The following is a 25,761-nucleotide window of genomic DNA, read 5'->3' as shown; positions in this document are numbered from 1 at the left end:
TAGAAGTCCTTAACACCTCAATATTCTTTGAAAAGCTAGAGCAGCTATAATTTATGTAATCCGGCTTAATTTACAGCGAGTATTGATATTATACTTGTAAATGACATAAATTATTATTCTACTTTAATTGTGATGGTTCTGGCCTCTGAAGTCCTAAGCCTGGCAGTTTAAGGAGCGATATTTATAATTCTCAAGATGACAGCTCCAGTGCCTCACCAAACGACAAACTCCAGGATTTCATAGGATGGAACTCTGATTTGAACTGGAATATATGGCAGTGTGGACTCAGATAACCCAGTTCCAAGCAGATGTAGAATTTCCTGTCTTGATATTCTGAGATATAGGGCTGTGTGGAAGGGCCCTAAGGCTGACTCAACTACTGAGATGCTTTGGACATTTTCTCTTACTACAGAGCAAGGTGTTTAAATATTCCCTAATGCATATTTTTGTGATTATTTGGAGAAAATTGCAGGATGAGCACTAGGTATTATGTTTCTATATATAAAGCATGTTTTCATTAGTCAACAATTGCTTTTGTGACTGTGTAAAATCTGGTTTCTATATCAAAATATTCTACCATTCCTTCAGTTTTGCAACAAGGCAGTAATTACAATTTGTGTTGTCTTGATAGCAAAATGTCAAGTTGGTGAAACTGGGAATGCATCAACCACACTTAGAAATCTGTTTACACTTTTTCTTTTAATGCACTCTCTCACAGAACAGAAGGAAAAAACAAATGCAAAGTTTGGTGGCACGCTTTCTTCCCACAGATCTGGATATTTTCTTTTCCATTAGAATCTCAAGAAGTCTTCCAGATCTGTATAGGCATCCTGAAAGCTGCATTTCTAGTGAACCCCCGTGACAATTTCTCAAAAGAAGCAAAGCAATGGCTTAAAAAAATCACCATACCAACAACTATCACTTCCAGGAAAAAAACATCATTTTGAAAGATGTATCTACATTAGGGTACCGAAACAACAACAATAATCAAAGCTCTTTTTTTCTAATGAAACACCCATAACATTGTCACCAAGCCATCCGTTATTATTGGCCAACTTCTACCATTCAATTTCATCTACATACACCATGACCCAGATTCCATTGTGTGCATGAATGAGGAAAACAGTGACATTAATACATACAATATAACAGAAGTGCATTGTGCTAAGGAGTTCTTAGGACTTTTTGCTAATAAACAGCACATCATGCACATTTTAGAGAAGTATAACCAGTATTATACAATTGAAAGGACAGCACCAACAAGTTTTTAACTACTGCAAGAACTAAAAAAACTAGGAAGCTTTTCAAAATCTAGTTATGAAAAATATTAAGCATGAGATGTAGGAAAACTTCAATTTGCTTGGTCAGCAACTTGTTTTGTTCAAGGGCTTCTGAAAATCCACTAGAATGTGATATGTCAAAACTATCAACTACTGTTATGAGATGTAGTTAATCCAAAGTCCACCTTAGCTTGAATACAAATGAGTTGTCAAATTTTGCCTAGAGGCTGGAAGCTGCTGACTAATATTTCTTTTTTAAAAGTTCATATTCTAACATTGAATTCAATATAGATAAGGGATAACTCAAGAAACTTTGGTATGCAACTTTTCATTGGCCGATTCTCTGATGCATATTGAGAAGGGACAGGATATTTCTCAAGCTGATACTGGTTTCCAGCAACAGTAGTTTCATTTCATTTCAGCAGCCGTCCTCAATTTTGCAGTAAAAAACTACCCTTGAGAAGAAAGCCATAGAAAAGTAACTGACCAGATGGAGAATCAGCAAGATAGTATTTCTAAATCTCATCATTTAGATTGAAGGTTCACTGACCTATCAGCAATAAAGAGAGAGAAGAGCATGCTATTGTGGCCCAAGAATTATGACAAGTTGAGGCTGCTATTCCAAGAAATACTTAGATGTCGCATTATGAAAAAAGTTTAATGGGGTTACTGCTTGAAAATGAAATTAGGACATTCTTGGGCTTTTTAAAGATCGGTTGCAGGAAAGAGCTTAAAGAAAATGCTTCCATACAAAGCGACATCACAATTTATGACTATTTCTATATATGAACTACCTAGCACATTATGCAAAAAGCAAATGCAGAAGTCAACTGTGAAACCTTAGTGCAAAGTTTTGGTTGGAGTGTGAGAATTGCATGTATTTCATAAAGAAACCACACTCCCCTCTCTACCTTTCAAGCTGTGTAGTGATATTCCTAAAATGGCACTTGGCTACATAACTGTCTGCCTAATGTTAACACTATCTTTTTGAAACTACAGAATATGTACTGGCCGAAACCCAGAGTCAGGCAAATAGAAATGCTTCATGCCAATACTTGACAAATGGTTTTACACCCTTATAATAATAATAATACAAAATCACTTTCCTATCAAGTGTTGGATTGAAGCATTAGAATGCAATTCTTACAGTTAAAAATATGATGCAGCTGAGAAGAGTTAGTGCAGGAAGTAAAGCAAACTTGGTTAAAAGGGGATTGTTTCAGCATAAGAGTTGTGAACATAACGTACTTTTAAAATTACTACCAAAGAAACTAACTCTTTTGATTCCAAATATCTTTTAAAAATATATGCAGATTAGCCTCTAGAAAGCCCTCCAAAATGAATTATTTTCACTTACAGTTGATGGACACATTGCAAAGAAAAATATTAATGTCTACAATATCAGGATTATCAAAATTTTGTCAATATCATTTAATGCAAGAATTTTGAAAGTTCACATTTCCTACTTGAACACTTTACTGCATAATGTTTTGTAAAATGGTACAATATGAAATGTCAGAATATTGTAATATTCTATCAGAAGTGGGGGCAGAGAGCTAGTTAAACCTGCATGTTATGTATTATCCCAAGGACAGAGAGGATGGTATCCTACAAAATGTTCCAGTTGCACATTTACTGACAAGTTATATTAAGCAGATATTTTCATTTCACCAGATCAAGATCAATTCACACTAAACTCTGTTCTTTCTATATGTTGTTTGTTCAAGTCAAAAGCTAAGTCTTTTTCTTAGACATCACCAGTGCATATTATCGCTTATGCTCAAACAACTGAGAAATACTAGCATGAATCTCAAGCAATGCAGAAAATAAAAAAATCAAATCAAGATACACTGGTATATATTTCAGAATCACAGCTTCACAGCACTGGAGGGAAGGATAAATAGTACCTTTCTGTAATATTTTACTGATACAAATACTAAAGTAAACCTTGTTCATGCGATCACATGAGCCATTCTGCATAACACACACGCTTCAAATTTTCAATACAAGAATAAATTTTAAAATTCAGAAGTAGAAAAAAATAGTGACAGTTTTCTGAAATCTTTTTGTACTTCCTTTCCACAAATGTTTTATGTGCAGAGCAGATGTCAGTTTAGCAAGATTAGTTTTACAGTAAATGGAGCTTGGGCTTCAAGATTTCAACAGTTACACTAAGTTAGAAGCAGTATAGGGTCTTCTAGCTCATAGAAAGGAATAGAGCTGGCCTGGCTCTCCCCTGAGTCTGAGTCATAAGGAGCGTCTGGGAGCTCCATGAAACTATATGCAAGTTGTTCATCTTCAGCATCTGACCGGATATAGCAGGAATTATTAGAAAATTCCTCCTCTTCTATACTGTTGAAATCCTGGGGGATGTACAACATTCCTGGGTAGTTCCTGCTCACCAAGTCACTAGTTGTTTTGAGAGATATCTTTCTAAATGCCATTAGATGCATGTGAGAGAGCTTGGAGTACTTGAAACGTTTAAAACCCAAGGATTCGATAGCAATTTTCCAGCTTTTCATCATCATAGCATGGCGATTCTGATGGGATGAATCAGGAGTTATAATGAGTAGCAATCCATTTAAGGCAAGGAGTTCATGGGCCTTTTTGCAACATATCCACCGTTGATAGGGCGAAGGGAAGTAAGAAAGGAGGAGGGAGAAGACTATAACATGAAATAACTCTCCAGGCAGACAATCAATGGGATTTTTCAGCTGCTTCAAAAAAGCATTGATGGCATCCTGTGCAAGCTGAAGAGGCTGCTGAATCTGAAGGTTTAAGAAGTCACATTTGTAGACCGTCTAAAGGAAGAAACAGAGATAGTAAAAGACTCTAAGGGTACCATCTGGATCTATTAAAACATTGTTTCAAGTAAAGTTAGAACCCAATTAAATACAATTAATTCAATTTCCATTTGGATAGCCTTTTAAATTTTATAGATAGCATGTATTACTTTTCGTTAAGGCACATGATTGCTAGCAGGCAACCATCTAGAATAGGCATTCCATCGAAGAAATGCTTTCTAAAATGGTGATGACCAACTGCTCTTTCCCCAGTTATTTTCATTTATCATCCCCACCCATGAAAGATGGTTAAATTAAAGTATTTTTTAAATAAACCAACTAATTATACAACATGACCATAACCTGAAGAATACTTTGCATTTTAAATAATTATAAATATTTGAGAAATACAAAAAAAAAATGGTAAAAACACTTGATTAATGCAAAATGTTGACCAAAGTGAGAATAAATAGGCTACAACATTGGTCAGATCAGTGACAATTTAGGTTCGGCTACAGTCTTACTATTCAAAGCCAGTTTACAAGTTTACCTGTACCACAGGAAAAGTTATAACCATTTTTAAGAAACTCCACTATTATAATCATTATTAGTTTTACTCTTTTGGTATTATCGCTGGGAAATTATAATGATTATAAAAATACCTCAACTCAGTATAAATAACGAGTATTGCGAGTGAGTAAGTGAATAATGGTACATATTTTAGGATTTATTTACCTCTCCTCACAATTTCCATACCTCAACAGCAGGAACAATATCAATGCCAACAGTCAAAAATTCTTCAAACTTCAAAAATGGGTTGAAACAGCTGCCAACATCAAGTAATCTGATCTTTCCTGAAGGATGCAGCAATCTAGATAGAGAGAAATTGAATGTCAGACCACATTGACAAAAAGCTATGAAATATTTTTAAATCTCAAATGTTGCTTCAAGTAATGATTTGTCGTTTAAAAATTAATTACTGACAACACGCACATGTCTTCCTCCTTCTTTTCAACTTCCCACATTTTGGGGGTCCATATGGGTTCAAATAAAAGCATAAGATTACATTTAAAAGCAACAGATGGCCCCCAGTGGTTTGGGTTAAGTGGAGCTTTCCTAAGTCTTGTAGAGCAACTTGCAACAAGTTCTTTCCAACATGCATTTTTAGAGGTGGCTATGTCTGAAAGTGTCAATAAATAGCTAGCTACACTATTCTTCTCCACCACTATAAAGTAACTCCCTGTACGACTCCGGCCCTGTTTACCTCTCCGAACATATTCTCCCCTACGTACCATCAAGACTACTAAGATCATCTGGAGAGGCCCTGCTCTCGGTCCCACCGGCCTCGCAAGTGCGGCTGGTGGGGACGAGGGACAGGGCCTTCTCGGTGGTGGCCCCGCGACTTTGGAACTCTCTCCCTCTGGAGGCCAGAACCACCCCATCCATCCTAACATTTAGGAAACGGGTGAAGACGTGGCTGTGGAGTCAGGCCTTCGATGAATGAGGACCCTGGATGGAAGTTGATGTAGATCCATCTTAATAGGACGACTGACCACTGTAGTTTTATATATAGTGTTTTTAAAGTTGTTTTTGTAATTGTGATATATGATATTTTAATGAGTGTATATGTTTTTTTATGGCTGGAAACCGGGCTGAGTCCCTCAATGAGGTTGAGAAGTTCGGTATAGAAAACTGTGAAATAAATAAATAAATAAAATGTGTCCCTTAGTTTGTTTCAAACATTGTTTCAAGAACCTCGAGGCATCACTTGGAAATACAGCATTCCAGTAACAACATGGTCAGCTAATATCACACTTAGATGATCTACGACTTTTCCTTTCAAGTTAGTTAAGTTACTATATATTACAGTAATTTTAAATATCAGTTATTGAACAGTAATTCCTGACCTCTAAGTGCTAAACATTAGTTATACTCCGACTTTACCTACATACAGTGAAACCTCAACTTAATAGTGTCCCAAATAAAGAACATTTTGAGTTAAGGACTGCCACTTTCCCCGGGTTTTGCTTTCACACAAAAACAGCATTTTGAGTTAAGAGCTAGAGCCAGAGGGAGCACTAGCATGAAAATACAGGGTTTTCATGGGAACAACCTCTGGGCCTCTCTGGCCTTGTCTGCTTTGGGAGAGCACTGTCCCTTTTGCTCTTGTCCACTCTAATGAACTTTGGGTTAGTTCATATCCATATATGATCTAACTGAATGAACCATTATTTTTTTTAAAAAAACATGATTTTCTAAGTTATGTCACTTCTAGTTGACATGACTACACATAAAGTAAATCTATTACATGACATTAGATGTTAATTAAAATTAACATTTTCATAAACTTTCTTAAAACTCCTATACTTTTAAAATCCAATTGTCCCTTTTCTGTAACATTTTAAATCCTCTGCAGTATGTTGCACCCATAATTAGAATGAGAATGTAGCATAAATATTCACGATAAATTAGCTCAATTAAGCCAAAGTGAAGCATTTTATAGCCTGCTGATTTTAATGATAAAATCTGACGTTTACTTCCTTCACTGACTATATTTACACTATGAAATTTTAAGAACACTATCTCCCCACAACCACATCTGAAATCATTATCTGACCTCTATTATATACTTACTCATCCATTATAGAAGCATGATTTGAATTTTCTGAAGAATTTTCAGTTTTTGGAGTTGGGTGAATGCCTGTGTTTGGAATAACTTTGCTTGTAAAGATTCCTCTTTTCTCATCTTTTTCCAGAGCTTTCCGTTTTCCACCATTTTGAAAATACTCCCGTGATACGCTTCAAAAAAGGCAAGACAATTCACAAACGCTTTTGTCATACTGTCATGAGGCACTTCATTATTATATAACTTGAAACATATTGTAATTATTCCTTTATTTATTTAAAATAACTTACTTTCATCACATCATTAATGATGATGTCTCAGGGAGTATTCTATTATCTGTTTCTCCAGTGCAACTCATTAAGATGCAATGAAATGGACTGCATTGTAGAATTCTATAAAACCCACCATTTCCGCTTCCTTCCCACATTCAATTTACTTCCTTAGTCTTTATCTTCCACAATGTTTTCTCAATCAAGCTTCCGCTTATACTAGGCTCTCCTTCAACTCTCTATTCCACCTGACAAATGTAGAACCAGCCATTCGAAACACAAGTACTTTAATCTGCTTGTATAGGTCAAGCCCATGGGCTTCATGTTACTGCACAGAGCAGTCTAGTATAATCTACAGATGTCAGAACTGCATCACCACTGGCAACATCTGCTCTAGAAACAAGAATGAGCTATTTGTGTAACTGGAACAGACTAAAACTTCTTTTAATCCCCATATGTCTGCAATGCCTGGTCTTAATCCACAGTTCAGTTGATGCCAGTCATGTGGTTTAAAAAGGATGTTTGGTAGCAAATACCTTTCATAACCCTTGACACCCCCCCAGGTGTATGCCCCCTGCTAACTGCTTAAATGTAAAGACTGCTACAAATCCGAGATGCTGATACCCAAAATCTGTAAGCAATTACACACAAATAAACCCAAAGCAACCACAACTTCACAAACTGTTCTCCTGCAGAGGTTTGAAAATGCTACAAAAAGTTTTGTGCTCTCATTAGCTAGACCAGTGGTCTGCAAATATGGTCCATGGCCTCAATGTTACTACACCGTTGCAACTAGAGCAACTGGTCTCACAAAACCCTCTTATAGTGCCGAGGCTTATTAAATATGGTTTTCTGTGGGCAAGCAGATGGTGACTACTGGATGGCATATGTTGTGTATAAGAAACTAGAACCGATGTGGTCTATCCAATGCAATTTTCTGAATCAGTACCCCAAATAACCAAACCAAATCTAGTTGACCAAAAACTGATTCGTAACCCTTTTGGTACTAATGTTGGAGAGTGGTTCCTGGTCAAAAAAAGCTTGGGAACCATTGAGGTAGACCATGCAAAGCCTTACCTGCAGCACCACTCAATACGGCCCTCTCCTTCGCTGGCTTTAGTCCAGTGATTATCTGCCAAGTTTTTCATTGCTTCAGCGTATTCGCACAAAGTTTCCTCGTCCTCACAATGTTCACGCCAGATTTTATCAAAGTCTCCCACTAAAATGCACACAGAAATGAAACAAAGATATGAGTAGAAGATGAATAGTTATTAAAAGGTGAAGCAACAAAACCCTATGTGCAAATGTTCGTCACAGAGAGGGAGGTACCAATATTAGAGTAACAGAAACCAACTAACCAAAGACAGGCACTTGGATTTCTAGGAAGTGCGTATAATATCCCAAAATGCATCTAGTCATATAAAAAGATATATTAAATACTGAAATTCCACTCAAAGATTGAATAAAGAGATGCTGAATTCTGGAAGAAATTGTATAATCATCATACCCTCACTCAATGAAAAGTGTTATATACAAACAATTTTATTACAATAATTTTTGAAAAACATGAACATTCTTTCAAACAATTGCTTCAGAGCATTTCTTGACAGGCATGTATCCCACAGATTTTATGCCCTCAATATATTGTCTTTGAGCTTTTAAGAAAGTTGCTTAGACCAATAGGCACAATAGGCAAAATACACCAATTTCAAGTAAAAGAAAGGAACAAGCAGTACAGTTATACTAACCAATATCTAAAGCACAGAACCCTACACTTTCCCAAAACGTGTTGCTTTCAGACTAGCTTGAGAACTTAGCTCAGAGGACATTACCTGGTGAAGTACTTTGTTTCAATCTCATGTTAAAAAAGCATACACATCCTGTGCACAAATTCTGCTGAAATGAACAAATTTAGCAGCAGAGGTAATTCACTCATACTCTTCCCTACTATGTCTTCAGTTAGACCTTCAACACTCAATGGAAATTTTGTAGCTGTTTTTCTGGCTCAGCAAACAAACTATCATATCAGATTACTAATAAGACAAGCCTTTTACTGTTGAAGGCTGAAGTTTACTTTAACCACTGTTTCCTGAGTCTTTTAACCACGCTGATGAAACAACAATGGAAAGCTGTGTAATCCATTCAAAATTACTGATAGATGTTCTCTAATCAGATCATGTTCAGTAACCACTTAATGTTGCACAAAATGGAAAGCTACAAGTCTGCTATTTGTTTGCAAGCACGGTCTTTTTTCCCCTTTGGCAACTGAACATATCTGAATCTAAGCCATCTGCACCTGGAATTAATTCCCATTTTATACACACACTCCCAACTGCCTTTTTTCCATCGCTGCTTCCTTAAATCGGTTTTTTTTTTTTTTTGCTGTGGTAACAATTAGGGACAGGTCAAGGAAGCACAGGTAAGTAGTTAAGCACCTTAAGGGATGAATTTAAACATTAAAACATTGTATAGTGCAATATAAAGCCATATACATTAGTATCCACATGTCATATGAATGTTTTGATAACTTTAAGGGAATGTAAACCCAATACGTGAGTACATCCATTTGGGACATAACGCGAAGTTGGAACAACTTCTCTGTGTTAATTCTTGTAATATAATAACTGTAACAACAACTTCAATTTCTCATAACACAGAAGTAGTTGGCAGGATATATATTGTGCTTATGCTTCATTGTATCTTCACAGAATAATAAAGTACAAATGACCTTATTGGGTCATCTAGTCAATACCTTCAATGTGAAGACAAGGTAAGCTCAATGGCCTAAATGCCCCAGATCCCATCTTGGGAACAAAGTAGGAACAGCTCTAGTTAGTAGTTAGATGGGAGATTGCCAAGGAATACCAGGTAAGAGGAAGAAACTCGCAAAGCCATTCCTAAGTATTCCCTTCTCGAAAAAGACATACGAAATTCTTGAGGTTGCCACAAGTGGATAATCTGAAGTTTTCTATGCACACAGTTCTGACTATAGTACTTTTTTCATGTCAGGAGCAACTTGAGAAACGGCAAGTCGCTTCTGGTGTGGGAGAATTGGCCGTCTGCAAGGACGTTGCACAGGGGACGCCCAGATGTTTTGATGTTTTACCATCCTTGTGGGAGGCTTCTCTCATGTCCCCGCATGGGGAGCCAGAGCTGACAGAGGGAGCTCACCCGCGCTCTCCCCAGATTTGAACCTGTGACCTGTTGGTCTTCAGTCCTGCCAGCACAAGAGTTTAACCCATTGTGCCATTGAGGGCTCCCATTACAGTACTGTAAGCTTTTTAAAAAAACAAACTAATGTTGAACTGGAGCTGCTCACTAAAAACAGAATGTTTACATAATTAATTTTGTGAGAGATGCCTGCCCAGCTGTTCACTATGGACTACAATTCCGCAACTTATTTGCCTTGGCTTTTTTCAATGGCCATGGCTATCTGGAAGTTATCCTAACTTTCCAACTGCTTTAATCTATTGGCCAACAGGGCTTGGTCTGAAAAGATCTGGTATTATCTTTCTGCTATTTTAAAAATACAAACTAATGACTCACTTCTCTTATTATCCTTTTCTCCAAGTGAGCCACTGCCATTTTCTTAAGAGCTTTCTAATCAAGCTCTCCACAATTTATCATTCTAACTTTTATTTTTACTCAATAGAATATTATCTAGTTTATAGATACTGAATGAATATTGGTACCACAGTTGCCTGCATCCGGTTTCAGAATATTAGTTGTTACATGCAGAACTACGTTGGCAACTCGTGTTGGTTTGTCAGCCACTATAAATAATTTCGCAATTTTGCAAGAAAGTTAACAATGTAGAGATTTTCCTTAACAGAAACAAAAGATTAGAAAGAAGCAACTCTATAGTCCACAAAGATTAACTAGTAGGCCATTTGACTTTTTTGTATCTTCTTAATGGAAAAGCCAATCTTTGCTTCAAAACAATCAGTTCGTAAACATCTGAATCAGACCACTCTTGCTAGTTTGTGAGTAAACTATTTAATGTGGCGATGGATATCAACTGAGTCACCTTTCAAATGAGATTAGGCACATTTATAGAGGCTATTCAGCAAGTCTCTCAACAACACTTGGGGGGAGGGGGAAGGCAGGAGTGTTTCTTTCTGCTTGTAGATTTCCATATGTATATGCTTTACCACTATCAAATAATTTATAACAAACAGGCCATTAATCTGATATAAAAATGCTATTATTCTTAGGTCAGACAGCCTTACAGGCACACACTTGGTTTTAGCTCACTGATAGCCTCTGTTATACAAAATGTTTTTCTTTATAAAACTGTTTTGTAATTAAGGAAATCTCTGAGATTCTTGTTTTAATTAAAAAAGGTCCATTTGCAGGAGACTATGCAGCTTTTACTATACCATGGGGATTTTAAAAGAGTTTACAAGAAAAGGTAATTCAAATAACTTTTATTGACTAGAAGGTCACAGTCATAAAGAAGATTTTTAAAAGACATAAAATTCTACAAAATGTACTCCTCACGAAATATATTCTTTCCCCCCTTGGAATTAGCTAATATTATTCTGCAATTTATAGATTGTATAAAATTAAAGAGATACGTTTATATCTAGTATTTTTACAGCTAGCACATTTGGTTTGTTTAGGTTCAGATTTTTTAAATAAGCCGTATTACTTTGTAAGAAATCCTCTCAAAAATGCTTTGAAAATAAGAACAAGTATGTGTCATAGCCATTTGGCATAAAGACATACTTGTTCAAGATTACTTCTGTTCCGGAAGGAAAGTCACATTCCATTTTTCATATATGCAGAGGTTTGCAAATGGATGTAACATAAGAAACATAAACAAGTATTATAGAAGAGCATTCCGAACAGGTTTTACCTGAGCTCTGCCTACATATAATGCCAAGCATGACAAATGACACTGTTGCCCTTCCTTTTGACAAGGGATTTTAAACATTTAAAAAACGCTTGTGCCTCACAAATCTTGGGCAAGTTGTTTTTCCCTTGCCTCCAGATGAAGGGGCAGCGCAAGCAACACACTATCTCCAACTTTTCAATTTTGACCATGCAATCATATACTCTACTTAAAAATAGAGGGGCTACTTAGAAATAGAGGTAGGTGGATACAAAGATGCCTATTAGAACATTGGATAAAGCACTGCAGCTTCTATCAAAACACAAGTTGACCACCTATAAATAAAGCACTTGGCAAGCTTCTCTCTTAAGTACCACATACAGCACAATTCTATTCAGTATAACAGAATCACTGATATGAAAGTGGGGTAGAAAATATACCCTCCATTAATCCCATAACAAAGTTAATAAATAATATTTTAATGGACTAAGTGCAACCATTGGTCCCAACTATAACAGACTACTGGATCTTGGTATGTTATCGTTTAAACTCCATTGAATCAATGGATTCGCTAAAGGTTGTTAATATCAATTAGATTTAGCTTAATATGAGTAAAATTCCATCTTTTACCCTAAAAACGAGTATTTTCTGTATCTACTTGACCAAGGAGGCAGATGTCAATCTGAAAATACCAGGCTGCATTCTGATTTATGGATATATCTTCAACTTTCCACTTTAATTTTTGTCTGATTATGTTGTCTCATATGCTAGCCGAAATTAAGAAAGGAACTATGTTTGTATTTCAGCATCTCAAAGTAAACTGAATTAGTAGATTTGTAATTATGTGTCTAGGTTTTGCTAGATCCAGTATGTTAACATCCCCTCCCGCTCAGAACTATAATTTTCATCACCAAAATGGAAATAAAAAGGAAAGTGGAGGTGGTGAAAACAATGTTACTCATGAAACATTTTGGAAGAAATGGCCAATAAAAAGTTCAAAATGTTTTTTATACTTAATACAAAGTTCATGGACTCTAGTTGTTTCTTTTCACATGCAACTTGTTAGACACACTGAACTTCTCTTTTTTACGGTTTAGAGATCGCTATTATTAAAATATTACAATTGGGTAACAAATGGATACAATAGTATTAAATAAAACCAGAATAACTACATTTTTAAGCACAGCTCTTCAAACACGTTAAAATTAATGTGAACAGTTCTTTCTGTCTTCATTTCCTTCCTTAAAATATAAATAATCTGATGGAAATTGAAGCTTTTGAGTTGTCCTGTCTTTTGGTATTTATAAATATTTCAATAAAAATAGCTTTAAATTAAAGCTCTAAATTTGTCTCAAAGTAGTTTTTAGACCACATTATGTACCTTGGTGGTTCCTTCTATTCTTAATCAAGTATTTTTCAGTTCAGCTACTTCTAACTACCGGGACAGTTTTCAGATATTTATACAACACCTTAAATTTACATCACATTTTCTAGTTTTTTGCAGCAAAAATTTCAGGCAAATCACATCATTGCTAATTTGGTATCTCTGAAGCTTCTCTTTCCTTGTCCTTTTGAGTGAAAAATTACCAAGTTTTCTACGTACTTTGTAGGTGGGTCAGATATGAGAAATTTAATACAAACTTTGAAGTGCACACATCTCATTTGCAGTAAAAAGTTTAAATGAAGCTAAAATAGGAAGTCCATAAAGAAAATAGAAATACAGACTGGAAAAAATCTTGTTAAAAAAAAGATATGACTACATCTGTTGGGAGAGAAATCTGCAAGCTATATTACGAACCCCAAGCAAAGGCTCCAGCGGTAATGATCTTTCCTTTTCTTCCAATTACACCTACTTCTTGCTAACACTGAGATCCATATTATCCGGTCCCTGCAGAGATCTTGATACACAAGTTTCTCACTTCATACCAGGCTCCAAAGACACGAAAACACAAGGAGCAACTCACATCACTTCTTGGCATCAAAACTCACCACAAAAGTGACAGACCAATTCCTGCTCTCGCCTCAAGTTTTCTGCGCATGCCAGAGGATTTGGTAAGGTGTTGAATAGTGATTGAAAACATCTGGTGACTAAACAAAATACTCCCCTGCTACATAGAAAACTATTGGTTCATTCATCTCTAGATCTCCTCCTTACAGCCCTATGTTGGCAATAACACATTACTGAAAAAAAGGACCGACAAAAACAGCCATTTAGTCAAACATCAGTTTCCAAATTTCCAAGATATTTGCTAGCCAAAAATATCAGAAATATATAACTCAACCGTGTCTTCATAATGAATACGGAAAACAAATCTAACATCTCAATGCCAAAACCTGCATTACCAGCACTAATGACAGAAGTGTCCCAAATATATAACACTGCTACAAAGCCAATGTATTGACAGCCATGCCTCAAAACACACTGTCACAAACTAATTAGGATTAGATTGCAGGATTACCACGTTTTTCACTTCCATAAGGCAGCAAAGAACAAATTTCCCCTGATTTTTTCACTGAAAAAGCTACATATTTCAACAATTTTAAAACATAACTTAAGCTGTAGAGCACTGATATGTAGTTCTCCCAGCAACAAAGCTGTACATATTCAACTCCCACTTGCTGAACAAGAGATGAACAGTGCAAACCAGCAAAGATGTGTAAGCACAGAATTAAAAGCAAGAAATCTAGCTCTGACCTGAGGCCCTTTTTCTCAAATCCTTCCAATAGGGAAAGGTTCTACTTTCAGTAACTATGTGCTGAAAGTTTTCCATTTCTTTGTTCTGCTCCAGGCAGGTCAAGCTGAAAGTCTTACTTGAATTAGACTGAGCATTTGTTAAAAAAACAGTATGTTAGGTTTTCCCATCAGTTTAACAGGGACCTACAGGATTACATTACAGCTCCAGGACAAAGATTAAAAAAACACTAGGGATTCATCTTATAGATACAGTGGCACCAAGTGATTGGTTTTAAGTGCATGCGTGTATGGATTAAACAAACATCTGTAAGAAAAGTCTCAGATACCAAGACAGTATATTTAATACACTGGAAATAATTTCAGCAGTTTTATTGTGGATGCCACACCCCTTTTTCTGGATTTCAAAGAGCTAAGTCTGGCAAATCCCATCCACAATTCATAGAAAATGGAAAAGAAAGGAGGAAGGACAAGGGAAGAAAAAGAGGAAATGAGAACACTAAGCTTCATTCAGTAATCAATGAGGATTTCAAAATTTCAAAGTTTAATTTGAGTAATTCTTTTGAGTATTTTTAAATCAATTAATGCCCTGAAATGTATAACACACGTTTCTATTAATATAGCACCTCTGCAGAAACTGTGCATGCAAAATATTACTGACACATTTTGGTATGTACACAAACTTACACTCAGATAAATACTATGAAGATTCATACAAGACTCCACAGTAATCCAGCACTCATTTACAGAAAAGAAATTCCAGTAAATTCAAGACGGTTTACTTTTGAAGCAAATGTTTGAAAAGACTGCAGTACAGAACCATCTAGTTCATTTGTAGATGCTATTGCCAAATACAGTAGAATCTCGCTTATCCAACCCTCACTTATCCAATGTTCTGTATTATCCAATGCAATCTGTCTCCCGCACGGATCCACAGGTGAGGGAAGTGGAGTGTATATTTACCTGTAGAATAATGTCCAGGATGGGAGAAAGAAAGAACCCTTGTCTGTTTTGGTGCTAAATTCGTAAATACAGTGATTACTACATAATGTTACCATGTATATTTCTCCTTATTATCCAACATTTCACTTATCCAATGTTCTGATGGCCTGTTTATGTTGGATAAGCGAGATTCTACTGTACCCTAAAATGCAACTACAGTAGAGTCTTGCTTATCTAACATAAATGGGCTGGCAGCATTTTGGGTAAATGAAATTATTGGATAATAAGGAGGGATTAAGGAAAAGCCCATTAAATGTCAAATTACCGGTACTTAAAAAAAAACAAAAATAAATTAAGCACCATGTTTTACAACAAGTCGATAGTAAGAATAGTTCAATACACAGTAACGTTATATAGTAATTACTGTATTTACACATTTAGCACCGAAACATCACAATGCATTGAAACAGCTATGCATCCGGATGGAAGGCAGACTGTGTTGGATAATACAGAACGTTGGATGAGCGAAGGTAGGATAAGTGAGACTCTAGTGTATTTTTATTGTTTTATCCAAATTGTACAGAATATATCACTAACAAATAAATAAAATAATATGGAGAATTAAAGGGAAGGTCTGAAGAATGGGCACCAGAAACAATATAAGACCTCCGATATTTTGAACTGCAGAACTCATTGCCTGTAGATTTAATCAATGAGGTTACTAAAGCAATCTTGCATGTTATGCAAAATATATACTATCAGATAATGTGTACATTTGTCTTAGTAAATCCTCTTGATTCAGAAGTCCCCGGAGAAGATGTCTGTGACTTGAAAGGCATGAAGATCAATAAGTTGTTTTAGTGAGCTCAGTAGTTTACAGCAAATAGGTTATACAAACTCTTTTTGGCCTTTCACACATGTATTTGACACGAGAGATATAAAATGCAAATACAATGACCATAGTTGTCCTCAGCATTTTGGAGAGGAGTCATGCAACATTTTTTTTCTTGAAATCTCTATTTTTAAATTTTCTAGAATATGAGAACAATTATTTTGGTATTAGGATTTAGTTTAGAAGAAATTAAACTAGCCGTTTCACAATTGTCTGTTCCAATATGCCTGGGAAAAATCCAACAAGTGAAAGGGTATTTTTTAGCACATAGTGTTTGTTTCAAAATACAGTTATCAATAGGGTGGATAAGTAGGACACAGAAGTTTTGAAAGGTCAAAGGACTAATGAGAAATGACAGTATCAAGAGTGAGGAATGCCTAAACTAAGCATTCAAAATTTCCAAAATTCAAGATCCCATTTCCAACCACAGTCAAGCATTATACAGGCTTACATTGACAGTATTATGCAGTTTCAAATTCCATTATATGGCACTGTAGGTAAGACCTAAGTTAGGTCTTAACTTGCAGTTTCATGTAATCCTATACAAGTGGCTGCCTTAAAAAAAGTTTTAGAAGTGGTCTTAAGAGTAGGCTTCTGCCCCTCTAGAGGAACAGTGGACATGATCTTCACTGCACGGCAGTCCCAAGAAAAATGCAGGGAACAAAATCAACCTCTGTACATGGCATTCATTGAGCTTGCAAAGGCATTTGACACAGTGAATCGCAGAGCTCTCTGGACCATCCTCCAAAAAAATTGGTGCCCTAACAAATTTGTGAACATCCTGCGGCTCCTTCATGATGGCAACAGTCTTGGACAGCAATGGCTCCCAAAGCGACCCATTTAAGGTGGAATCATATGTCAAACAGGGATGTGTTATTGCCCCAAATTTATTCTCCATCTTCATCGCTATGATACTTCATCTTGTTGATGGGAAGCTTCCCACAGGAGTGGAAATCATCTATCGGACAGACTGCAAGCTATTTAATTTCAGAAGACTGAAAGCAAAAACCAAGGTTTCAATAACATCTGTTATAAAACTCCAGTATGCTGATGACAACGTCGTCTGTGCGCATTCAGAAGAAGACCTACAAGCCACTCTAAACACCTTCGCAGAAGCATACGAGAAGCTCGGTTTGCATTGAACATAGAGAAAACCAAAGTGCTCTTCCAGCAGTTACCAGCCAATCCCTCTCCAATACCAGAGATATAGCTTAATGCTGTAACATTAGAAAATGTTGACCATTTCCACTACCTTGGCAGCCACCTCTCCACCAAAGTCAGCATCGACACCGAAATACAACACTGCCTGAGCTCTGGGAGTGCAGCCTTTTTCTGAATAAAGCAGGGAGTGTTTGAGGACAGGGACATCCGTAGGGATACCACAGTGCTTGTTTATAAAGCTATTGTCCTCCCAACCCTGCTATATGCCTGAGAAATGTGGACTGTCTACAGATGTCACATGCAACTCCTGGAACGATTCCATCAATGCTGCCTCAGGAAAATCCTGAAAATCTCTTGGAAAGACAAGCAGATAATGTCAGCATTCTGGAAGAAGCAAAGACTACCAGCATTGAAGCGATGGTCCTCCACCATCAACTCCGTTGGACCGGCCATGTTGTCCGAGCGCCCAACCACCGTCTCCCAAAGCAGTTGCTCTACTCTGAACTCAAGAATGGAAAACGGAATGCTGGACCACTCCAACAACCACCATGTCAGATTACACAGAGAAGCCATTGAAATCCACAAGCATGTGGACAATTTCAAAAGGAGGAGACCATGAAAATGAACAAAATCTGGCTATCAGTATCAAAAAACTCTAAAATTACAACAGCAAAACAGCAGAGAGGAAACAACCAGGCACATCTTAACACCTCTCAACAGAACATTTTCCCAGGCTCAGACAGGCCTTCAAATGCTAATGAAGGTGGTCAGCTGAAACATTCACACCTAGCTTCAGCAGAGAGCTCTTTGCCCCACCCCAGTCATTCCACAGATATATAACCCATTTTCCTATTTCCAACAGACCTCACTACCTCTGAGGAGGCTTGCCATAGATGCAGGCGAAATGTCAGGAGAAATGCCTCTAGAACATGGCCCTATAGCCCGAAAAAACCTACAAAAACCTAGTGATTCCAGCCATGAAAGCCTTCAACAATACACGGAAAACGGAATGTTGGTGGACAGGAAAAGAGATTTAAAGATGGGCTCAAAACCAACCTTAAAAACTCTGGCATAGACACTGAGAACTGGGAAGCCCTGACCCTTAAGCTGGAGATTAGCTGTGACCAGCAGTGCTGTAGAATTTGAAGAGGCACGAATGGAGGGCGAAAGAGAGAAACGTGCCATGAGGAAGACACATCAAGTCAACCCCAATTGGGACCGCCTTCCATCTGGAAACCAAGGTGCAAATAAAGAATAGGGCTGCAGAGTCACCTATGGACCCACCGCACACTGCACACAGACCCTGGAGAATCATCCTACTCAAACAACGAGCAATCGCCTAAGTAAGTAAGTAAGAGTATGAATCTTTCTGTCTGGCTTCACTCTTCAAACCTGAGATTGAAATTTTCTATGCACGCTGTAGCCTGATGGAACGGCTGGGAAGACAGTAGGTTTAGGTTAGGGTCATGGTGCAGGATAATTCAAAACTCTTTTTTAACAAGTGGACTTTTACAACAGGAAGATTAACGGAAGTGCACCTCCAAACCCAATGGCACCCAAAATATGTACCTGTGCTAATAATACCTTTCATGGAACTTGGAACCCTCAGTTCTTCTATCACCTTTGGAGTTGGGGAGATGGAGTTGATTACAGGCAGCCCCCAAGTTACAAACATCTGACTTACAAACCACTCATAGTTAAGAATGGAAGTGAGACAACAGAAAGTGAGAGAAATCTACCCCCCAGAAGGGAAATTCACTCCTGGAAGAGTTATCTAGGGATAACGGTGTCTCCACCAAAGCTTTCTCACCAATCCTGTTAATCCTTTTCTATGCTACCCAAATCTTGTGTATGTGTGTGTAAGACTGGAGTTACACTTCAAAATTGTACTTGTTCCGACTTACATACAAATTTAACTTAAAAACAAACCTAGAGAACCTATCTTGTTCATAACATGGGGACTGCCTGTACTTTCTTTTATTCTTAACACTCTTGCCCAACACCTTCCTTGCAACTACATTCATGGCAGAATGTCCAACTATTTTCCCAACGGAGTAAATTACTTCCCATTTTTGTAACCATGTGAAATCCTCCATAGCCTTTTAAACTTTTTCCTTTTCTCTCAACTTAGAGGCATATAGAATGTGAAGTGTAGGAGAGAGACACCTTTCTCTCATCTAGAAGGATAGGTTGCGCATCCTTTATCCAGAATTCCCAATTACACCAAAAGTTAAGAACACAGATGTCAGAGGTAGTGACACCTTTGCTTTCTGATGGTTCAATATACTTAGGCTTTGTTTTATGCATGAAAATATTAAAAACATTGCACATAAAATTACCTATGTCTATAAGATGCATATGAAACATAAATATGAGACTTGGATTCAATGTATCTCATCACATACATATATGTCTATGTAAATTATTTAAGTTATTTTGTACATTATTTTGTGTATATGGATGTTAGTTTAGACTTGGTTCTGATCTCCGAAATATCTCACTGTGTACATATATGCCTATGTAAATTATTCAAAACATTATGTATAAGCAAATTCTCAAGCTATGTGTATGAAGAGTATATGGATTTTGGCTTAGACTTGGGTTTTATCAAAATATCCTGTTGAAAACCACTTGTGGTAGTGAAGATTAGGACTTTGGCACTAAAATGGGGTGTGGTGTTTTCCTTTCTCCTCAGTTGAGAGGAATGTAGAAATGTAAATTGCATCTCTAAGATATCATATTATGTACATGTATATAAATTATTTAGCATATTGGATTAAAATTTGCAGGCTGTGTATATAAACTGTGTATATAGATTTCAGTTTAGGGTCTCATCTCCAAGTCTAGATTTAATCCAGTAAGGTACATGTGTGTGTGTGTGTGTATGTGTATGTGTGTCTATCTGTCTATCTGTCTGTCTATCTATCTATCTATCTATCTATCTATCTATCTATCTATCTATCTATCAGTGGTTCTTAACCTGGGGACCGCAGACCACCAGTGGACCACGAGGACAAAAATCTGGCCTGCAAGCCTTCTTCCTATTTATTTTATTTATACATTTTTAAATTTTATTTCTCCTCTTTTCACACCATCTGCCACTCCTTCCCTGTTGCTGACCGTGGCATATATTCTGTATCAGAAACTAGAGCTGATGTGGTCTAGCCAATGCAATTTTCTGAATCCGCACCGAATCTAAAGTTGAACAAAAACTGATTCGTAACCCTTTTGATACTAATGTTGGAGAATGGTCACTGGTAAAAAAAAAAAAAGGCTGGGAACCACTGATACACACACATCCATTAAATATAGAGTTGGCTGGCGTTACACTTCAAAAACATACCTGTTCCGACTTACATACTTGGTGACTGCCTGTATGTGTGTTTATGTTTTGGAATGCCTGCCTTTGCATATAGCAGGCATGGTCAAACTTCGGCCCTCCAGGTGTTTTGGACTTCAACTCCCACAATTCCTAACAGCCTACCTGCTGTTAGGAATTGTGGGAGTTGAAGTCCAAAACACCTGGAGGGCTGAAGTTTGCCCATATGGGCCTGACATATAGGTAATATTCAAAGCCAAAAATATGAAGAAAAACAAATCCCAAACCCTTTATTCTCCCAAGCCTTTGAGATGAGGGAAGCTCAACCTGTGGCAGCCCCAAGGGCGACCTACCGACCTACCTACCTCCAGGCATCCAATTTCAACGGGCCAGACGGCGGACTGTCCCTTTCTTTGGCCCTGGAGCCCAAGCCTTCTCCTTCCCTTCCTCCCCCTGCATTTGCACCCGGGGCTGGAGGCCGAGAAGGAAGGGGGCGGTGCCCCAGGCTGCCCTCCCTCCCGCACAGGCCTCTCTCTCGCCGAGGGAGAAGCCGGGCCCCGTTTGGCCCAGGCCAGGCCTGAGAGGCGCCCCTCCCCCTTCTTCTCTGAGGGGAGAGAGGCCTAAGCCCACCTTCGCGGTACTTCTTGCGGAGGCGCCGGTGGACGCTCTTCACCACCCCGGAGAGCTTCTCCTGCTGCAGCTTCCTCTCTCGCTCCCGGGGCGGAGGCCGGGCCGGGACGGAGGCCGAGACGTCGTCCCTGGAAGCCCCCGCCTGAAGCTCCATCGCCCGCTCTCCCGGCTCCTCTCTCGGGAAGGGGGCGGCGGCCGCGGAACTCCAGGGGGAAAGTTCGCAGCCGGAGACGGTCACGTGACGCGCCCCAGCTCCCGGCGCATGCTGGGAAGTGTGGTTTCTTTTAGAACAGGACTGACCGCCATTACCTTTCCTTTGTTTTTGGTAGACTTCAACTCCCAGAAGCCTCAGCCGCCTTGGGCAATGATCAGGGATTATGGGAAGTGGAGTCCAAAGCAATTGGAAGCCCAGAGTTTGGGAAACACTACACTAGGCATCCTCAAACTGCGGCCCTCCAGCTGTTTGGGCCTCCAACTTGTTCAATTATCAGGGGACATGAGAGAAGCCTCCCACAAGGATGGTAAAGCATCAAAACATCCGGGCGTCCCCTGGGCAACGTCCTTGCAGACGGCCAATTCTCTCACACTAGAAGCGACCGCATACTCTCACCCAACCTTTTTAACAGTGTATGCAGAACACATCATGCGATGTGCGGGGCTTGACGAATGCAAAGCTGGGGTGAAAATTGCTGGAAGAAACATTAACAACCTCAGATATGCAGATGACACCACTCTGATGGCCGAAAGCGAGGAGGAGCTGAGGAGCCTTCTAATCAAGGTGAAAGAAGAAAGCGCAAAAGCCGGGTTGCAGCTAAACATAAAAAAAAACACCCAAGATTATGGCAACAAGAATGATTGACAACTGGGAAATAGAGGGAGAAAATGTGGAGGCCGTGACAGACTTTGTATTTCTAGGTGCAAAGATTACGGCAGATGCAGACTGTGGCCAGGAAATCAGAAGACGCTTACTTCTTGGGAGGAGGGCAATGTCCAGTCTCGATAAAATAGTAAAGAGTAGAGACATCACACTGGCAACAAAAATCCGCCTACTCAAAGCCATGGTATTCCCTGTAGTAACCTACGGATGTGAGAGCTGGACCTTAGGGAAGGCTGAGTGAAGGAAGATTGATGCTTTTGAGCTGTGGTGCTGGAGGAAAGTTCTGAGAGTGCCTTGGACTGCGAGAAGATCCAACCAGTCCATCCTCCAGGAAATAAAGCCCGACTGCTCACTGGAGGGAAGGATACTAGAGACAAAGTTGAAGTACTTTGGCCACATCATGAGGAGACAGCAAAGCCTAGAGAAGACAATTATGCTGGGGAAAGTGGAAGGCAAAAGGAAGAGGGGCCGACCAAGGGCAAGATGGATGAATGGCATCTTTGAAGTGACTGGACTGACCTTGAAGGAGCTGGGGGTGGTGACGGCCGACAGGGAGCTCTGGCGTGGGCTGGTCCATGAGGTCACGAAGAGTCGGAGACAACTGAACGAATGAACAACAAGAAGCGAATTGCAGTTTCTCAAGTCGCTCCTGACATGACAAAAAATGTCAGATATTCTGGGATTTGAAGGCCCAAACAGCTGGAGAGCCGTAGTTTGAAGATGCTTGCATTTACAGCTTTGACATGACTTTAAGCTGCCGTAGCTCAATGCTGTGGAATATAGGAGTTGTCGTTTTACAAGGCTTTTAGCTTTTCCCGCCCAAGAGCGCTGGAACTCCAACAAGGCACCTTCCACACATAAAATCCACATTGAAGTAGATTATATGACAGTATGGGCCAGGTACGGGCAAACTTTGGCCCTCAAGGTGTTATGGGACTTCAACTCCCATAATTCCTAAAAACAGAACCACAGCAGGTTAAACCGCTGAGCTGATGAACTTGCTGACGAAAGGTTGGTGGTTCAAATTCGGGGAGCGGGGTGAGCTTCCACTGTTAGGCCTAGCTTCTGCCAATTTAGCAGTTCAAAAACATGCAAATGGGAGTAGATTAATAGGTACCGCTTTTGCAGGAAGGTAACGGCACTCCATGCAGTCATGCTGGCCAATGAAGTGGAGGTGTCTACGGACAATGCCAGCTCTTTGGTTTAGAAATAGAGATGAGCACCACCACCCAGTGTCAGACACAACAAGACTTAATGCAGTATGCAACCAAACAAACAAACAAACTGACCTTTTCAGGACCAACTATGACAATAATCTCAATCAACATCCAAGGCATGTCAGCTGCCAAATAGCAGTTGCTTTATGAACTGTGCCGAGATAAAAAATGTGACGTCTTGTGTGTCCAAGACAAATCTGATGATTCCATAGCATTGAGCAAGGACAGTTAAAGTGGTATCAAACTGTGTTATTTCTACATTGTAGATGCACTCTTAGGCCCCTTCTACACTGTCATATAAAATCCATATTATTTGTTTTGAACTGGATTATATAGCAGTGTAGATTCATATAATCCAGTTCAAAGTTGATAATGTGTATTATCTGCTTTGATGATCTGGATTATATGGCATTGTAGAAGGGGCCTTGGGGAACTTCCACACAGCCATATAATCCAGAATATCAAGGCAAATAGTGCAGTTAATCTGCATTCTGAAACTGAATTATATGGCAGTGTAGATCCAGCCGTAGACACGGAGAAGAGGGTGTAGTTTTTACAGGAGGTTGCAAGCAAACACATAAGATCTTGGATAAGTGAAATATCAGTCTTGTGGATATGGATGTCATACCAAATTGACACAGCTCCATTGTGGTGAATTTCCCAGTATCATGGCAAAGTGCTTTTGTCATAACCCAGCTCCATCAATGCTCCTTCCCCATGCTCCATGTTTTCTGTTTCTGAGGATTTTAATAGGACTAGATGTATGTTGTAGGTTGTATGTTATGTCTGCATTGTTTGTTTTTGATAAGGCCAATTGGCTAATCAGTAAAATTGTTGTTGTTGTATCTGAGGATGCATCCACATTTAACAATTAATGTACTTTTGGCCCTTCTACATTGTCATATAATCCATATTATCAAAGCAGATAATCCAAATTATTTGCCTTGAACTGGATTATATGAGTCCACACTGCCATATAATCCTGGTCCCTTCCACACAGATGCATAAAATCCACATTGAACTGGGGTATATGGCAGTGTGGACTCAGATAACCCAGTTCAAAGCAGATATTGTGGATTATCTGCTTTGATATTCTGGGTTATATGACTGTGTGGAAGGACCCTTCTTTTTGGTTGAACTTTGACAAGTATATGTAATTCTTATGTTTATTTTATCAGTTTAGCAAAAGTTGTCAAAAGATCCATTCGGTCCAAGGGACTTTCCAGTTGTGATGACACTCAAAATTGTTTAGTGTATTGTGCACAGATTCATGATTCTGTCAGCACTTGCTATGTATAATCTTGCTTACTAGTCAGTTCAAGTGCCGAGATGACAGAATGTGCGCATGTATAGGGAAAGCTAATCTGAACAGGCTGACCAGATTGAAAAAATAGATCTTAGACTCTTCCAAAGTCTGGCTATTTGTGCAATCGGCACAAACTGGAATGGTGTGCAAATGAACTTCATGATGCAAATCTGTGTTACATGATGCAAATCAAATCCTAATTCTTTTATCTGTAGACCTTTAAAACAGTCAGTCAGATCTAACAGATGTTACAAGGTGATATTAAGCCGAACTTGACATGAATAGGTTCATTTTCCTCCCCAGAAATCCAAGATGTGTCATATATTTTATACTGAGGGGTTTGGTGTGTATGTGAAAACACTAATTCCTATTGAGTTCAAATATCATAAAACCAGCCCATATTAGCAATTGGAGACAAGTATTTAACATTTGAGACAGGCAACAGTGGTTTGAGTGTTGGGAACATCTAAGGGCGAATGAATGCAATTCAACACAACTTTAAGTGCCATATCTCAATGCTATGGAGTCTTAGGAGTTTTAGTTTTATAAGGTCTTTAGCCTTCACTGCCAAAGAGTGCTGGTGCCTCATCAAACTACAATTCCCAGTATTCTATAGCATTGAGACATGGTTGATAAAGTTGTGTCAAACTATATTCATTCAACAGTGTAGATGCACACTAGGGCTCTGGGACACCAGATAAAAAGAGCAGCCTTTCTCAACATTTTACTTTGTAGATCTTGATTTTTCAAAGATCTCTAGAAATCTTAGGATTAACATTATCACATTGACAGCTCAAAAATAAGTTCATTAAAAAAACCAAACAAACCAGAATCTCAACTAGGAAACTTTGGCTGAGAAGGCAGTGGCAAACATTCTCTGGGTAGATTTTGCCAAGAAAAGCCTATGATAGGATTCTCATAAAATGGAGTTAA

The 25,761-nt window shown here is 38.6% G+C and overlaps 1 protein-coding gene across 2 annotated transcripts; it reads right to left on the bottom strand.

Annotated features, from left to right (window-relative positions):
• Positions 1 to 680: 680 nt before the first annotated feature.
• On the bottom strand, positions 681 to 21,669 carry BMT2 (base methyltransferase of 25S rRNA 2 homolog). 2 transcript variants are annotated; one of them, XM_060777653.2, is made up of 5 exons: positions 21,429 to 21,669; positions 8,036 to 8,177; positions 6,698 to 6,862; positions 4,820 to 4,934; positions 681 to 4,081 (listed from the first exon to the last, which is right to left on the bottom strand). In XM_060777653.2, exons 1-5 carry the CDS (start codon positions 21,580 to 21,582, stop codon positions 3,452 to 3,454), a joined length of 1,206 nt encoding a protein of 401 aa, XP_060633636.2. In that variant the 5' UTR covers positions 21,583 to 21,669; the 3' UTR covers positions 681 to 3,451. The 2 variants fall into 2 exon arrangements, with proteins under 2 accessions (XP_060633636.2, XP_060633637.2); XM_060777654.2 differs by lacking the exon at positions 21,429 to 21,669 and adding an exon at positions 21,164 to 21,265.
• Positions 21,670 to 25,761: the final 4,092 nt, after the last annotated feature.

The sequence above is a fragment of the Anolis sagrei genome, chromosome 5, assembly GCF_037176765.1.
Source record: "Anolis sagrei isolate rAnoSag1 chromosome 5, rAnoSag1.mat, whole genome shotgun sequence".
NCBI lineage: Eukaryota > Metazoa > Chordata > Lepidosauria > Squamata > Dactyloidae > Anolis > Anolis sagrei.
Note: the sequence above shows the minus strand (reverse complement) of the source record. Positions and strands in the feature narration are given on the sequence as shown.

What these genes read in the sequence shown, in the direction of transcription:
- BMT2 (XM_060777653.2), bottom strand. Translation starts at nt 21,582, where the DNA reads ATGGAGCTTCAGGCGGGGGCTTCCAGGGACGACGTCTCGGCCTCCGTC. An exon ending in CCGCAAGAAGTACCGCGAAG is followed by an intron (nt 8,178 to 21,428) that starts GTGGGCTTAGGC and finishes TGTGCATTTTAG; the next exon opens with TGGGAGACTTTGATAAAATC. An exon ending in CGTATTGAGTGGTGCTGCAG is followed by an intron (nt 6,863 to 8,035) that starts GTAAGGCTTTGC and finishes CCTTTTTTGAAG; the next exon opens with CGTATCACGGGAGTATTTTC.